This window comes from Symphalangus syndactylus, chromosome 5, assembly GCF_028878055.3.
Source record: "Symphalangus syndactylus isolate Jambi chromosome 5, NHGRI_mSymSyn1-v2.1_pri, whole genome shotgun sequence".
NCBI lineage: Eukaryota > Metazoa > Chordata > Mammalia > Primates > Hylobatidae > Symphalangus > Symphalangus syndactylus.
Genome location: NC_072427.2, coordinates 28,818,930 through 28,834,538, shown reverse-complemented (window position 1 = coordinate 28,834,538; position 15,609 = coordinate 28,818,930). Strand labels below are relative to the sequence as shown.

At 60.8% G+C, this 15,609-nt stretch overlaps 1 protein-coding gene across 3 annotated transcripts in view; it reads left to right on the top strand.

The window, feature by feature from the left end:
• PSTPIP1 (proline-serine-threonine phosphatase interacting protein 1) overlaps positions 1-14,081 on the top strand; it is a 42,903-nt gene extending 28,822 nt beyond the window's left edge. Inside the window, exons 4-15 of one of the 3 annotated variants that reach the window (XM_055277633.2) lie at positions 2,000-2,034; positions 2,216-2,322; positions 4,517-4,579; positions 5,196-5,294; positions 6,161-6,206; positions 7,235-7,314; positions 7,913-8,011; positions 9,033-9,129; positions 9,605-9,695; positions 12,246-12,301; positions 12,543-12,676; positions 13,797-14,081. In XM_055277633.2, the coding sequence (XP_055133608.2) occupies positions 2,000-2,034; positions 2,216-2,322; positions 4,517-4,579; positions 5,196-5,294; positions 6,161-6,206; positions 7,235-7,314; positions 7,913-8,011; positions 9,033-9,129; positions 9,605-9,695; positions 12,246-12,301; positions 12,543-12,676; positions 13,797-13,928 (1,039 nt within the window). In that variant the 3' untranslated portion in view covers positions 13,929-14,081. Of the gene's footprint in view, positions 1-1,999; positions 2,035-2,215; positions 2,323-4,516; positions 4,580-5,195; positions 5,295-6,160; positions 6,207-7,234; positions 7,315-7,912; positions 8,012-8,164; positions 8,753-9,032; positions 9,164-9,604; positions 9,696-12,245; positions 12,302-12,542; positions 12,677-13,796 lie in introns of those variants that run through there. The other 2 variants (XM_055277636.2, XM_063638725.1) reach the window with 2 other exon arrangements.
• The last annotated feature ends 1,528 nt before the right edge of the window (positions 14,082-15,609 follow it).

Sequence of the window (15,609 nt, the reverse complement as noted above, 5' to 3'; positions counted from 1 at the left end):
GTCAGCCCAAAGTGACATCAGTGCTCAGAAAGGACAGAAGAGGATGCCAGGCAAAGATGCAGCAATGGAGATGGGCACGTGCAAAGGCCCTGAGGCAAGATGGAGGCTGGCACCTGGAAGCACCGGGGGGACGGGCAGAGAGCAGGGCTGACAGGTGGGAGATGGAGGTGGTGGGGCAGAGGCTGCAACAGTGGTGGCAGCTAGCGTGGGACAGGCATGAGATTTAGGAGATAAAATAGAAGGTGGTGGCAAGGAAGGGAGAGGACAGAGCCAGGGGTGACTCCTGGGTTTCTGGTGTGTATAGCTGGTGGACAGTGGTGTCTTTGCCGAGAGGGGAGCCCTGGAAGAGGAGAGGTTTGCAGGGCAGGTGCTGAGTCCGGTTTTGGACACGCTGAATTTGAGGTATCTGTCAGATATGAGACCCAAAAGGTGAGGGCGGGGAAGTGAATGTGCAGGCCCTGAGCTCTGGGAGGGGTCTGGGCATGCTGTGGTCATGAAGGAGGCGGGGCTGGAGGGTGGTATGCGTGAGGGCTGGGTTGGGGGTGTGGGGACCACGCTGTGCCTGGAGGCCTCTAACTGAATGAGTGGGACTGAGCTGAGGGGTGAACTGACAAGAAGCAGAGGGATTGGAGGTGTCACTGCTGGTGAGGAGTCAGAGAAGAGTCCTGAGCCCCACAAGGGAAGGTGGGGTCACCACACAGCCACCCCTCTCCTCCTTCCTCTCCCTGGATTCTGCCTGGGTGGCCACGGGCGCAGCTCCTTCACTCCTCTGACCCTTGGCTTCTCATCTGTGAAATGGGATAATAAAGGCACCTGTGCTGGCAGAGTTGTGAGCACTTCTGACATCTGGATGGGCATCAGCAGCACTTGGGGCCGGGCCCCACCCCGAAGCCTCAGCCTCAGGAGGTCAGGGAGGAGCCTGAGAATCTGTATTTCTAACAGGCTCCGCAGATGCTGATGCGGCTGGTCTGTGGACCTCATTTTGGGATCCACGAGTTTAGGGCGAGGGGCCTGGCCCCCACAGATCTCCCCCAGGCCTGGATCCCCAGGCTCCTGCCAGGCTACTGCTCCTTCTTGGCCTCTGCTTCCCCAGGTATCTACTGAGAGGAGAAGCCCCCTGAGAAGCCTGCCTGGTGCGCTGCCCCCGCCACCCAGGGCTGTCCGGTGGGCGTCATGAGGCCATGTGGCCGCCAGGGGGCAGCCGAGCTGCTCCACAGAGAGGCTGCAGGGAGAGCCAGATAAAATACTGGATGCCCACGAGAATGTGAATTTCAGATAAACAACAAATACTTAAAAAATAAAAGTCCGTTTTAAATACTACAAGGGGCATACTATACTCAAAAAGTGCTCGTTCATCTGAGATTCACATTGCACTGGGTGTCCTGTTTTTATGTGTTCATTCTGGCAGCCCCCGCCCATCATTCCCTGCCTCCTATGCGCTGTGCTGGGCCCTTCCCTCCCTCCCTCCCTGGCAGACAGTGCCCACCTCTCACCTCCTGCGCCCTGACCTGCTAGCCTCTCCCACGGCCATCCAACCTCCTCCAAACATCCCCTGGGCCACCTGCTGAGAGCCCATCTGAACACTGTCTCCTGCCCTGCAGCCTCACCCTGGGGCCATTTGGTACCTGCCGAGGAGAGAGGGCTGTGAGTGTGGAAGAGGAGTTCAGGGGAGGGAGGGAGGGTCCTGAAGACAATCCCCTCTTCTCTAAGAATGCAGCTAGGAGCACAGATGGTGGGGGCCTTCGGTACCTCCTTCTTCTGCCACATTGCAGGGGGTTGATTGCTTTAATTTGCAGAGAGCTTTGTCTTCCAGAAATCAGTTTGGGGCCCCAGTGGAGGGCCACCATCTGGCTAAAGGGTCCCTTGGTTCTAGAGTGACTCAGGGTCTTCCCACCAAAATAGAAGTCCTCCCCCCTACCCTGCCCCGCCGGGGGGCAGCCTGGACTGCAGGTTCCCGCTGTGCTCTCCTCCTCCTAACCTGGACCCGTCTGTTTTGCAGCTCCCTGAGGGCCTCCTTTGACTCCTTGAAGCAGCGTAAGTCCCCTACCCTGGGGCAATGGGATCTTTTGGGACTGTGAGGCTGGTGGAGGGTTTGGGGGGACAGAAGATGAGGTGTTGGGGCTGGGGCTGGGCTGGCCCACACAGGGGTGAGTTGTGGGTGGCTGAGGCCCATCAGATCTGACACTGGGGACAAGTATCCATGCTCTGCCCCCAGAAATGGAGAATGTGGGCAGCTCACACATCCAGCTGGCCCTGACCCTGCGCGAGGAGCTGCGGAGTCTCGAGGAGTTTCGTGAGAGGCAGAAGGAGCAGAGGAAGAAGGTGAGGCAGGTGCAGGGGGTGGGGGAGCTGCTGCCCCATTGCCAGCCTCTCAGTTGCTGTGAGGGTAGGGGGCTGACCCTCCTGGTGGAGCCAGTGGAGGGCAGCAGGGGTGGTGGTGGGACAGCACCCCAGGCTTTGGGGCTTGAGGGTGATCTGAAGTGGGTGGGGAGGGCAGAGGCCTGGCCGCTGGCACCAAGGCCAACTCTCAGTCCCAGAGCCCCATGGAGGGTCCTTCCTGTCGAGCTGCCTCACGCCTAGGAGGATCCTACTACAGCAGACTCTAGAGGGTCTGTGGCAACTTGGCGGTGTCCAGAGGAGGCAGTTTGAGTTGTGGGGGTCACTGGAAACTGGTCTTGAGTCCAAGGATCAGGGCTGATTGTCCTGGAAAAAGGCAGACTTGCAGCCAGTCACCCCACAGGACTGCCCAAGGCTGAGGGGTCAGACACAGACTGGGGTGGGAGAGTTGTATGGCATTGTTTAGCATCCAAAGGTACTTCTCACCCATATGTAGGGCGTGGCTATCCCGAGACAGAGTGACTGCATGGAAGTGAGGTCCCCATCATGGGAGGTGTGTAAGCAAGAGGCTGGCAGATGCTTGTCAGGGAGGCTGCAGGGCTGAAGTTGGATATAGGTTCCCTGGAGGGCAGGCAGGACACAGGCTGGCCTGGAGGCTGGGCTTGGGCCTGTGAGGATGGGGGCTCAGCCTCTCAGGGCCTTAGTGCTGAGGGTGGTGCCCTGCATAGGGTGGGAGGGCAGCACACAGACCCGCTTCTTGCTTGGGGAGGATCATTGTAAAGTGGCCGAAGAACTGAAAATGAAAAGACACAACTGGGCCTCGAAGGGGAAGAAGCTGTACCTGAGGCTGGGGCCAGGCTAGGCCTGGGTGTCCTGGCCATACCACTTCCCATCTCTGTGCCTCAGTTTCCCTCTCACAGGATGGGACACATATGTCTACCTCCCAAGTGCTGGGAGCTCAGCCCAAGCCATCGCCCCTCAGTTTCCGCAGACAGGGCTCCAGCTCTGGTTAGCAGCTCTGCTGGCAGAAATGTAGTGTGGCTGCCCGCACCACCTGCCCATCTGCCAGCTGGGCTTTCAGGATTCTAAATATGGGGTTCTAAGCAGACTGTGGGTCCCCAGAAGCCAGCCCAGGCTTGAGGTGCTGGAGCAGGCACCCTCTCTGAGCTGGGACCTGCCTGCAGAGCCTGCAGAGAGCCTGCCAGGAAGGAGGGACCCCGGCCCTGCTATTTTGAGCCCTGTGGCCAGAGAAGCTGCTCTGGCTGCAAAGGCTGTTTTGGACAGAGCACTCTTTCCCCAGGTGGCCAGGGCCCTGCAGGCAGAGCGCTGTGTTGTAGTGTGTGCCACAGAGCAAGGACACATGCTCACAGGACGGTACACACGTGCCTACGCTCCCCTGCATATGCCTGTGAGCATGTGTCCTTGTCCAGCCCTGTGCACTTGGGTGTTTTGGGGTGTGTGTGTGAGTGCCTGTGCCTCGCTGGTCTCCCCGCTGGCACAGAACCCCTCCCCTGAGACCCCAGGCACAAACTGGCTCAGTTCTCCTACCTCATAACCCAGTCGCTGTCCTGGCTGTTTTGCCTTCTCTATCAGAACAGGAAGCCTGGGAGGTGAGGGGAGGCTTTGGCCCCAGACCTCAGCATAGGGACCCAGTGGCCACTGTGCCTGCATGTGGCCTGTGGTTGTGTGTGGGTGACTGTGGGGGTGTGTACTTGTGAGTGGCGTCTGTGGGTGTGCACAGGAATGCCTGTGATCATGCGTGTGGGCAGCTAGGGATGGGGCCTATGTGCCTCCGAGTTAATGTGGAACTCTGCATGTATATGTGTGCCAGAGTGTACACACACGTGAGCTACTGTGATGCCTGCAGAGGCTCGGGGATGCAGGATGAACGACTGTGTGCACTCGTGTGTTGGGGTGGGAACTCCAGCTGGAGATGAAGCCCCGGCCAAGGTCTGCAGCCAGGACCTCACGGCACACCCATGCCCTGGGATTCTCTGTGGCCTTCCATTGTGAGGGTCACTGTGAAGCAGCAGGCTCTGGGGGAGGGAGGGCAGCCTGTCACCCTCTCTCCAGAGCCAGGAGAGGTGCTGCGCCTCATCCCAGGGACACTCCGTCCTCTTGGCCTAGGGGAGCCTCCCGAGGCCGTGGCCCTCGGCTCAGAACCTCGTGTCCCCTGCAGTATGAGGCCGTCATGGACCGGGTCCAGAAGAGCAAGCTGTCGCTCTACAAGAAGGCCATGGAGGTGAGCGCCAGGGCCTGGGGCCGTGGCCTTCCCTCGAGGAGCAGTGCAGAGCTCAGGGTGCAATCCTGGGCTGTGGCCCCTGGCAGGGCATTCGGAACAGGCTGGCCTCGGCCTTGGTCCTGCAGGGCACAACAGCCTGCGGGGCGCTTGGGCCTGCGCTGGGCGCCATGGCCCCGTGGGGATGGGCCCGGGCCCTTCCCTTGGGGGGCTCATGAATGAAGGGCAGATGAAGTCAGCTGGGGACTCCAGGGGTGGAGGGAGGAGGGACCCCTGAGCTGGATCCTGCCAGACGCTGGACAGGAAGGGAGAGGGGCTCCTAAGAGGGCGCAGCGTGGCGAAGGGCGTGCCCTCGCCGAGGAGCACAGCCCAGGAGGCGGGGCCTGGGGCAGGCCACGCTGTCCTCAGTGGGGAGGGCCTGAGAGCAAGACTGCCAGCAGCCCCCACGCCTTCTCCATCTCCTTCCGGACCCCCAGATCCCTGTCCCTGGTGAGGATGCCCCCACTCCACCCGCAACCCTCGCCAGGGTAAAAGGGAGGCTGGGCTAAGGGAGCCTCACTCCCGGGGACCACAGAACAGGGCTGTGCAGCCCCCAAGTCACACCCCTCCACACCCCCAGTCCAAGAAGACATATGAGCAGAAGTGCCGGGACGCGGACGACGCCGAGCAGGCCTTCGAGCGCATTAGCGCCAACGGCCACCAGAAGCAGGTGGAGAAGGTGCGCTGGGCTGCTGGGCCGTGTGGGTCGCCCAGGGCTGGGGGCAGTGGGGGAGGCACGGAAGGGGTGCTGTAGACACCCCCAGGCAAGATCTGCATCTGGGGATGCTGCTCAGCCCTCTCTGACCCCCAGTCTCCCCATCTGTGAAATGGGTTTCCTAGAGAGAACCTCAGGGCATGGACAGGCAGGTCAGCTGGATCCCCTTTGCCACCATCAGGCGGCACTCAGGGACCCATTCCTCGGAGCAGGCCCACTGAGGCCCACAGGGCGATGAGAGCAGATGCCAACCCTCACACAGCCTTGGAGAAGGGCTCAGTAGGCCCATGTCACAGAGAGGAAACTGAGGCTCACAGTAAGTGACTTGTCTAAGGTCTCAGAGCCAGGAAGCAGCAGAGAAGGGACCCCCAACTCAGGTGGTCTAGAGCCCATGCTCCTGGTGCTGTGGCCCCTAGGCCAGAGTGGGGGTATCAGAGCTCCCAGAGCCCAGGAAACATGTCACTCATTGCACAGACAGGAAGGCTGAGGCCCAGAGAGGGAAGTGGCCCGAGGGTGAGCTGGGGGCAGTCAGTCAGCGGCCAGAGCTCAAGTCCCAGCAGTAGTTGCACCTCTCCTGTGGGCTGTGGTCCCACTCTTCACAGGCATCCTCCTGGGCTCGGTTCCTGCCTTCATTCCCTTTCCATGGAGCTAGCCTGTGGTCCTCTGTGGGCGGAGGTTGCTGGTGGATGACAGCATCTGCCCACAGTTGGCTCCTGAATGTCCCCCCCCCAGGGTGGCCAGGGAAGGTGTGACAGTCACTTCAGGGCCGCCGGGGTGGGCCCTGGCTCCTGGGGCAGGGGCTCAGAGCTGCTTTCCCTCTGTTTCCTCAGAGTCAGAACAAAGCCAGGCAGTGCAAGGACTCGGCTGCCGAGGCAGGTATGTGAGCCTGGCTGCCCCATCCGACCGGGGCGGAGGCCTGGGCGGTTCTCCCCACACACACCTCCTCACTCTGGGGACACACACACTCCCACCTGGCTGCACAGTCATGGGCGCGGCGCTCTCATTCCAGATATGTGCAGTCAAAGTAAATGCTGTGTTCCCCCAGGCGCCGGCCCTTCTTGGCGCTTCGTGTGTTCAGTCCTCACAGCTGCCCTCTGAGGTGGCTGCTGTTATTATTCCCTTTCTTAACAGATGAGGAAACAGAGGCACTAAAAGGTCCAGTACTTGCCCCAGGTTACAGCCAATAAGTGGTGGGGACTGCATTTGAACCCAGGCCAACGGGCTTCAGAGCCCAGGACTTGCATGGCACAGCCCCAGGAGACAGAGCCACTCATCTCTCAAATGCATGTGTGCACACACACACACGCATGTGTGCTCATGTGTGCACACAGCCTTCTCTGGGCCTCTGTCCTTCACTTGATGCCCGAATCCTACCAACACCCTTGTCCCTGCTGGTGCCCCACCCACCAGACACAGCGCCCACCCTTCTCCCTTCCCCTGGGAAGGCCTCTCCCTTCTGCTCTGCCTTTACTGGGACCCAGCTACTCCCTTGGCTGGGGGACAGGTGACCTCCAGAGATCTGGGCACGGAAGTTGTGACCCAAGCCTGTGGGACTCCACCCCTCCTCCAGCGCCCTCTCAGCTGCCCTCTCTGAACCTCAGTTTCCCCTCTGGAAAGTGAGGTGGGGCGCCCAGAGATGCCCAGAGGCCAATACTCTGGACTTGCATATATGAGGCTCCACTCCAGCCCTCAGGCAGCTCAGAGCACAGTTGGGGAGCAGCAGCAGTACCAGCGTGGGTGGCCCTGACAGGCATTCAGATGAGGCCCTGCCAGCTGCTAGGGCAGGTCCCACAGGGGAGGCGGGGCTCCCAGGGGGGAGGAGGCCTCCAGGATGGGACCCTGCTGGAGCACAGGGGTGGAGGAGCTCCTGTCAGGGCCCTCCCTGAGGCTGCCTGCGCTTTCAGAGCGGGTATACAGGCAGAGTATTGCGCAGCTGGAGAAGGTCCGGGCTGAGTGGGAGCAGGAGCACCGGACCACCTGTGAGGTGAGTGGCCCACGTGGAGCCTCGCTTTCCCCAGCTGGGAAGTGTGAGACGCCCATCCCTGCTCCAGCTGCTTCAAACGGCCCAAGCGAGGCAGTGGGGGAAGGTACCCGTTACTCACTCGTTTTTTCAGCCTCCTGCTCACAGGCCTGTGCTGGGCCCTGGCCCTGGTGCTTGTTGCCTGCCCTTGAGTCCTGGGCCCCTTCGTTGCAGGCAGGCATTCTTCCACCCTTTTTGTTGAAGGCAAAACTGAGACTTCGACAAAACCCACAGCCTCTCTGGGCGCTGCCGATGGACAGGGCCTGGGGAACAGGGCTCAGGACTCCTGTCTGAGGTTCCTCTCACTATCCTTCTGCCTTGGTGTGGTGCGGCCTGAAGGGAGGCTGGGACAGGGACCCCCTGCGCAGCTGCACCTCCCTCCCTGCAGCCTCAGCGCTGGCCCGGAGTCAGGATGGGGACCCCAGGGCACTCTCTCTTTTGGACTGGGCTTCCAGCAGAGAGGGCTGGCCTGGTCAGCTCCAGCTGAGCTGTGAATGGGGCCAAGCCTGGCCGGGCCCTATAGCCCCCTCCTCACTGCTCACCTCCCTCCCACTGCCCCCAGGCCTTTCAGCTACAAGAGTTTGACCGGCTGACCATTCTCCGCAACGCCCTGTGGGTGCACAGCAACCAGCTCTCCATGCAGTGTGTCAAGGATGATGAGGTGGGGGCTGAGGGCCTTGGTGGGGTAAGGGAGGGCAGCCTCTAGGTGGCAAAGTGCCCAGGTCTGTCTGAGCCAGTCAACAAGCACCTGGTCCTCTGTGATCAGCCTGGCCCCAGGGGTCTCAGGCCTCAGCAGCTCAGCCTTTGCCCCCAGAACCCCAGGACAGAAGCTCAGTACCGCACAGGGCCATGGCTTCTCTGCCTGGAAGATGGTGACTCTGTGGTTCCCCTGCCATCTGACTTCCTCCTCATGCCTCAGAGCCACAGAGCACCTGCTCCCTCTGCCGGGGATGGGAGGGGAGGTGGACACAGCTGTCAGAGGTTGGAAGAAGCTGGAGGATCCTGGCTGCTCTGCTCTAGGCCTGGTGCTTGCAGGAGCCGAGGCGCAGTCCTTCCTCTGCTCCCCACATCTCCAGGGTGTCCTGGTTCCCCTTACTGAGCCCAACCTGCTGGGTGGGTCCTCCCCAGCAGAGAGGGCCCCCAGCCAGGGGCCCTGAGCTCTGCTGATGCAGCCCAGCACATGGCTCTCCCCGGCAGCCCTGGCCCCCTTGCCTGCTGTGTTTCCTGCCTGATGCTCCTGTCTGGGGGCTGTGGGGGTTGATTTTCTTGTTGTTTTTGCCCAAGTGACTCGAGCCCCCTGCTGCCTCCTTGCCTACTCCAGGTGGAAGGGCAAGCTCTGGATCCACTCTCCTAGCCCCAAGGCCTGGCTGTGCTGCATTCTCGCTCTGTGACCTTGGGCAAGTCACTCTCCTCTGAGTTTCCTCATCTACCCAATGGGAAAAGTGGGGTCTACCTCAGAGGACAGGTGTGAGTTAAGTCCCTTGCACAGGGCCTTGCGCACAGAAGGTGTTCAGGAAACAGGAAGCTGTCAGCCAGGGCCGTGACCCCTCAGGATCAAAGACCCCGAGCCGAGCACAATGGCCTGTGAGGAGGCCGGTGGGTGGGGGCCGCTGGCCAGAGTTCAGGCCCACAGAGGGGCAGAGTGGGCATCGGGCTGCAGCCTCTGCTTTTTCCTGCCCCAGCTCTACGAGGAAGTGCGGCTGACGCTGGAAGGCTGCAGCATAGACGCCGACATCGACGGCTTCATCCAGGCCAAGAGCACGGGCACAGAGCCCCCTGGTGAGGCCCGGCCTGCGGACAGCGCAGCCTCTGGGTGCACTGAGCCCCTGGGAAGGCCCGGCCCTGAGCCTCAAGTGCCAGGACAGGGCTGAGGTAGCTCACAGCTCCCTTCCGGGCAGAGGAGCCCTAGCAGGGGTTGTGGGGGGTTGGGTTCTAGGCCTGCTGCCTTCTCTCAGGCAAAGCTAAGGGCACGATGGCACTCAGAGGAAGAGGTGGGGATGGGGATTGATGTGAGGAGCTCCCACGGCCCCCACTCCCCACCTGTTTGGTTCCACTGGATCACGGGTCCAGAATATTAGGTTTTGATGGTACCTACAGTGGGGTCTCTCATGGGAGCAAGACAGGCACCTCCCCAGGCACCCGGATGGGCCAGGGCCAGGGCCAGATTGGGAACATAGGGCCCCAGCTGAGTCTCTGGCAGGGCCAGAATGGGGTGTTGGGGGCCGCCCTGGGGCTCACAGCTTGCTGTCTGCAGCTCCGGTGCCCTACCAGAACTACTACGATCGGGAGGTCACCCCGCTGACTGGCAGCCCTGGCATACAGCCGTCCTGCGGCATGATAAAGAGGTGAGGCCCCGAGAGATGGAGGGAGGGCCTGAGGCTGGGCCAGGAAGTGGGTCGAGCCCCTCCTCTGTACCTGGCCCTTCCTCGTTCACTGAGTACCTACTGTGTATCTGTATCTGGTGCCCAGTTTAGGTGCTGGGCACTCTGTGGAGACAAGATAAGCTCAGTTCAGCCTATGGAACCCTCAGCCCAAGGGACCCAGACACTAAGTGAATAATCACACCCCAATTATTGACTAGGGGATGTGCTCCGAGCTCTGGGGAGGCCCCTATGCTGGCTTCCTTGTCCCTGAGGCCTCACGTGAGCCTGGTGCCCTGTCAGGCTGCAGTGGCAACGCTGTCTGGCTGGAGCAGGACTGGGGCATCTGGAGAAGTCTCCAGGCTTTTCCAGGGCCCCTTCCCCGGCCTGGCTGCAGTCAGGTGCCAAGGTCCTAGTGATGGGCCTCAATGTGTGAGCTGGGCAAGTCATTTGCATTCTCTAAGGCCAGGGCCCTGAGTGTTGGGGTCAGATTCAGAATCTAAGGACTCTCCTGGTTCAGGCCTTGAATGACGAAAGTGACAGCCCATTGGCAGCACAATAGCCAGCTCAGGGAGCCCTCATAGCCAGGCCTTTGAGGGAGGCCACGTGCCCTGTCTGTGAGCATCCACAAGGGTCTGTGGGTTTCACATGGTGCCTGTGCCCCCACCACCATGCTACCACTCTTCAGCCAACCTTCAACCAAGAAGGCCCTGCCTCTGGGAGGTAGTGGACTCTGGGGAGAGGCTGATGCAGTTCCCGGCCCTTTAAAAGGACCAGCTCATTCCAGGGCCTCAGGAGCCCCGGAACTTCCTACTCCTGGGAGGCAGAGGCTCGTGGAAACCACCCGTGCTTAGAGAGGGGCATACACACACCCTCTTTGAGAATCTTGTGAAAGCAGTGACCCCAGGAGGCAGCACACTCACAGCCTCACATGCTACAAAAGCTTGTGAGACAGGCTTCCCTGCGCCTGGTGAGGACCTGGATCCCAGCAAAGGTGGTCATTTAAGCAACTGGACAAAAGAGCTCACCTGAAGCAGTATCAGGAAGGGGCAGAAAGGAGTGGCCCCAGAAAGGATGAGAGAGAGAGAGAGATGTCTTGCAGGGCGGAGGGAGGCCTGGCTGCTGGAGGGGGCTGGTCAGGCCTCTGGATGGGGCATCTAGAAGCCAGGCAGGGCTGGGAAGAGGCGGGGGTCAGTGGCTGAGAGTCAGAAGTGTAGACAGTCTGGGGAAAAGAGGTGTGGGGCAGGCAGCACAATGGCTCAGCAAGTCCTGCATACCTTTCCCCTTGCCCTGGTCGCTTCCTCTTCCTGTCCCCAGCCCCTGCTAGCTCTCACCCTGTCCTTTGCTGCCTGGGTTGCTGGCGCGTGTGTCTGCCCGCCTGTGTTGGTGTCAGGCCCTCCCATGTGCTGGGTCCATGCATGTCCACCCTGAGCACGTGTGTGCACCCCTGGGGCCTTGGCCCCTCATGTGGGAAAGGCCCTCCACATGCCACCCTGAATTGCAGGGCTGCCTCCCACAGGACCCTGAGTCATGGCTCAGCCCCTCACCTGCATTCAAGGTCCCTCAGGGTCTGGTCCAGTCCCTATTTCAGTCCTGTCCCCAACACACCCAAATTGGTCCACTCCACTCCACAAACCCTGCCTGTGCCGTGCCTCCTCCCCTGCACCTGAGCACTCCCTCTCCTGGTCACCCGCAGTACCTCGCTCCCCCTTCTCTCCTAGTAAAGCTTCACTCACCTTTGAAGACTCAGCCCCACCCCACCAAGAAGCCTTCTCGCCTTGGAGGCAGTGTCAGCCTCTACTTGTTGAACCCTCACTACTGCCCACTTCAGAGGGTGCCCCCAGCATCTGCCTCTTCTGTTTTATTTTCCTTTATTCAGTAAACCTTCATGACCCCAGCTCAGTCCAGGCCTAAGCCTGGCGCAGGGGCAGGGGCAGGGGTAAAGTAGCCCAGCACTGTCCCGGAACTCCTGTGCACAGGGTGGCTGAGCTGGCCTGATCACCGTAGGCCCACAGGGAGGAGGGCTGGCTCGGCCCAGGCAGTGGAGGCCTCAGCAGGGCACGTGAGCCAGGCTTTGTGTGGCAGTGCACCCCCCACCCCCACCCGCGGGGGAAGCTGCTAGGGCAAGCTAGAGCAGGGGCCTGGAGGGTGAGGACTGGGCGTCTTCCCACGAGGCCTCAGCACGGAGGTCCTAGAACCCCCAAAGGGCCATGGGAGTCTTCCCATGAAGCTGCAGCTTTGGGGATTCTAGGATGCCCCCAAAGGGCCCTGCAGGGAGCAGGTGCTGAGATGGCCTGCAGAGGGCGCCAGTGGAGGGCGTAGCTGGGGAAGGAGGAGCCACCGGGACCACTTTCTGGGGAGCCCTCCTGCCTGAGGGGCACCTCATAAATGACATCCATGCCTGGAGGCTAGGGGCAGCCCCAGCCCTGGCAGAGCGCATGCAGCTCTGAGACCTCTCCCTGTCTAAACCCTCCCTCCCGGTGGGTCCCTGAGTGTGAGGCGGGGGCACTCACCCTCTTTCCTCCCCGTTCCCAGGTTCTCTGGACTGCTGCACGGAAGTCCCAAGACCACTTCGTCGGCAGCTTCTGCTGGTAAAGGGGGTCAGGAGGGGACCCCCAAACACACTGACCCCGGGGGGCGGAGGAGAGGTCTCCCACATGGCACAGATGGGGCCACTGAGGCCCTCAAGGGGAAGAGTGTGTCCCCCAACAGCAAGTGTGGACAGTGGAAGGAAGAGGCAGGGCCCAGCATGGAGAAACCCCGTTCTAGCAGGACCTCCAGGGGCCAGTGTCCCCAGAAAGGGGAGGGGTCCATATCTCACCCTGCTCTTAGCCTCCACCGAGACCATGACCCCCACCCCCGAGCGGAATGAGGGTGTCTACGCAGCCATCGCAGTGAAGGAGATGCAGGGAAACCCGGCCTCGCCAGCCCAGGAGTACCAGGCACTCTATGACTATACAGCGCAGGTGAGGCCTCTACACCCCAAATCCACCTGTGCCACCTCCCCTGCACCTGAGAGCTCCCTCTCCCATCCAGTGCCTTGCGTCATCTCTCCTCATGGTTTCACTCATCTTCAAGCGTCCTCTCCTGCTCAGGAGGGCACATGTGCCTGTACGTCTACACTAACAAGGGCACCTGGGAGTGTGCTTGGGTGTGAGCTCTGAGTACAGCACCCAGGGCTTGGGGGGCCTCAGTGTGCATGTACTGACTGGAAGCTGGTGTGCAGCAGGCCTGTGTCTGCCTGGGCCTGTACACAGCACACACGTGGAGCACATGTGCCTGTGCCGTCCACACAGGCTGGGCGCTGCATGGTGCACACGTGCGGGGAGCTGGCAGAGCCTGGGACTGCCTGCAGGTCATAGCTTGAGGGCCAGGCTCTGTGCCTTTGGGTCAGGGCCCTGTCCTTCGTGGCCATGGGTGTGGAAAACTGTGGCCAGAATAAGTCTTACAATCCTGCCAGGATTGATTTTCTGATGTCCATAGGGTGAGGATGCACCAAGGCCGCCATAGGGCAGCTATGAGAGTCCATTCTGCTCCCTGCTTGAGGGGAGGGGTACATAGCCAGACCTCACATCCACCTGGACTGAGGCCAAGCACCCCCACATGGCCAGGCAGGCTGGGTGTGGACTCCACTGACAAGGCCAGGGCTCGGGGAGGCAGGGAAGCCAGGCCAGGAGAATGACGGGGTACTTGGATGGCAGTGGCTAGCTGGGGCTGGGGACCACAAAGGGGAGGCTGTGTGGTAAGCTTGGGCATGTGTGTGCCCTGGGCTTGGGGTATGATGAGCACCCATGGCCCCTGACATGGTCCAGTCACTGTGTCTCCAGAGTGGGAGAGGGGAGGTAAGGCTGGGAAGAAACCCAGGTTGGGGGAGGCCTATGATGACAAACTGAAGGGGACGGGAGGCCCGGTCCCTTGGGTTACCCCCATCCTGTGTCTCCAAGGGGCTGCCCCAGCAGGCACGGACACAGCTCGGCTGCCCCTGCCCACCCTGGGAGACATGCCGCATTTACTGCTGGGTGGGAGAACGCCAGGCCCCTCCCTGCAGGCCCTTCCAGCGTCATGCGCTTTCAATCTCTTGGCCAGAACCCAGATGAGCTGGACCTCTCCGCGGGAGACATCCTGGAGGTGATCCTGGAAGGGGAGGATGGCTGGTGGACCGTGGAGAGGAATGGGCAGCGTGGCTTCGTCCCTGGTTCCTACCTGGAGAAGCTTTGAGGAAGGGCCAGGAGCCCCTTTGGACCTGCCCTGCCAGTGGAGCCAGCAGTGCCCCCAGCACTGTCCCTGCCTTGCTGGGGCCCAGAACTAAGCGTCCCCCAGCCCCGAGGGGGAACCTGTCTCCCAGGGAATAAAGGAGTGCGTTCTGTTCTCCTTGGTGTGTTGGGGGTCCCTTTCTGTTTTTCTCCTGCTCCAGTGTCCAAGTGCTCAGTTCAGAGGAGGCAAAGGAACAAGGGAAGGAGCCTGGATGGCGGAGCTCCCCAACTCGGCCGAGGCTTCAGCTACAGTTGGAGAAGAGGCCTGGCCCCAGTTGCTAGGAGCTCCCAGACTGCCAGGGAGATACATTCACACCTGGACAGAGGACACAGGGGTGCAGGAGGATGTGGCAGGGGCAAGAAGGGGCTCAGCAGGGCTGCAATGGGGAGAGTAGGCCTCTTGGGGGCAGAGGGTTGAGCAGGTCCATGGCTGGGCAGCAGCGGCCAGGCCAGGGCAACTGCGTGGGCAAAGGTGAGGTCGGGGGTACACCCAAGAATAGTCTAGTCTGAGGACTCAGTTTGGAAACAGGAAGCTGGTGATGGATCTGTTGGAGAGGCCACGGTGGGAGCCCAGGAAGACAGGCTTGGGCCTGGGGAAGCCACTGCTGCCTGTGACACTCCCCTCAACATTGGCAACCCCGGCCGAGCAGGGCTCCAGAGCCCAGGCAGGCTGGCCCCGGGCACACAGGGTGCAGGTGCAGGACCCTGGAAGCAGGGCTCCAGAGCTGGGGACAGGCTAGCCGTCTGCTGAATGTCACCCATCAATCACTGCTTCCCACCAGAGGGCGTGTGGCAGACAGGGTGGGAAAAGGCTTTGGTTCTCTGAAAAAACTCAGTGATGCTTAAATCCTTCCTGAAATGCCATTTTCCCTCCTAAAGCTATCCTGTGAGAGCCGACCAAATGCCCACTCCTGCTCTCATACATCCAAGGTTTCCCAATAGAGATGTTTGGAGAGAAAAATGTCATCTGGTGCTTGGTCTTAGACCCTCCTGAAGGAGAGAGAAGTCTGTGAATAAAGCCTTGGATGTGAAAATGCTTGCCTGGGCCAAAAACATTGCCCAGGACACACGTCTCAAGCCCCACCAGGTCCAGCTGGGTCCCAGACCTGTCAGGTGGTCCAAGTAATTCAACCAGGACATTCTGATGACTTCTGTGTGACCCGCACTGTACCTGATGATGGGGGTGTGGTGCTAAGATAAAGGGGGCCCTCAAAGAGCTCATTCAGCCCAGGAGGACAGACAGGTACCCTCTAGGCCCTGAGATGTGAGGCAGTAAGCTGGGTGAGTGGGCTCTGGGGGCCGGTGCAGGCCATCCAGCAGAGGGGAGGGTGGCTTGTCTGGGAAGTGGTGACTGGGCTGGAGAGCAATTCTGGAAGAACACGGAGCAGATGGACAGGACTTGGTAACTTACGGGATGGGAGACGGGTGGGAAGAGAGGAAAGTGAGGAGGTGAGGAGTGACTTCGGAGCCGAGACTTGAAGATGGGCTCCTCCCCAGGTGGAGAAGCTGGAGGAAGTGGTGCGGGAACAAAGCCTGGGTGAGGGCTGGGAAAGGCAGGATAGCCGCATAGGCTTACCACTGGGTCGGGCCATGTGTGGGCAGGGAAGGGAAAGGAAAAAGTTAGGAATCAATACTTTACTTATTCC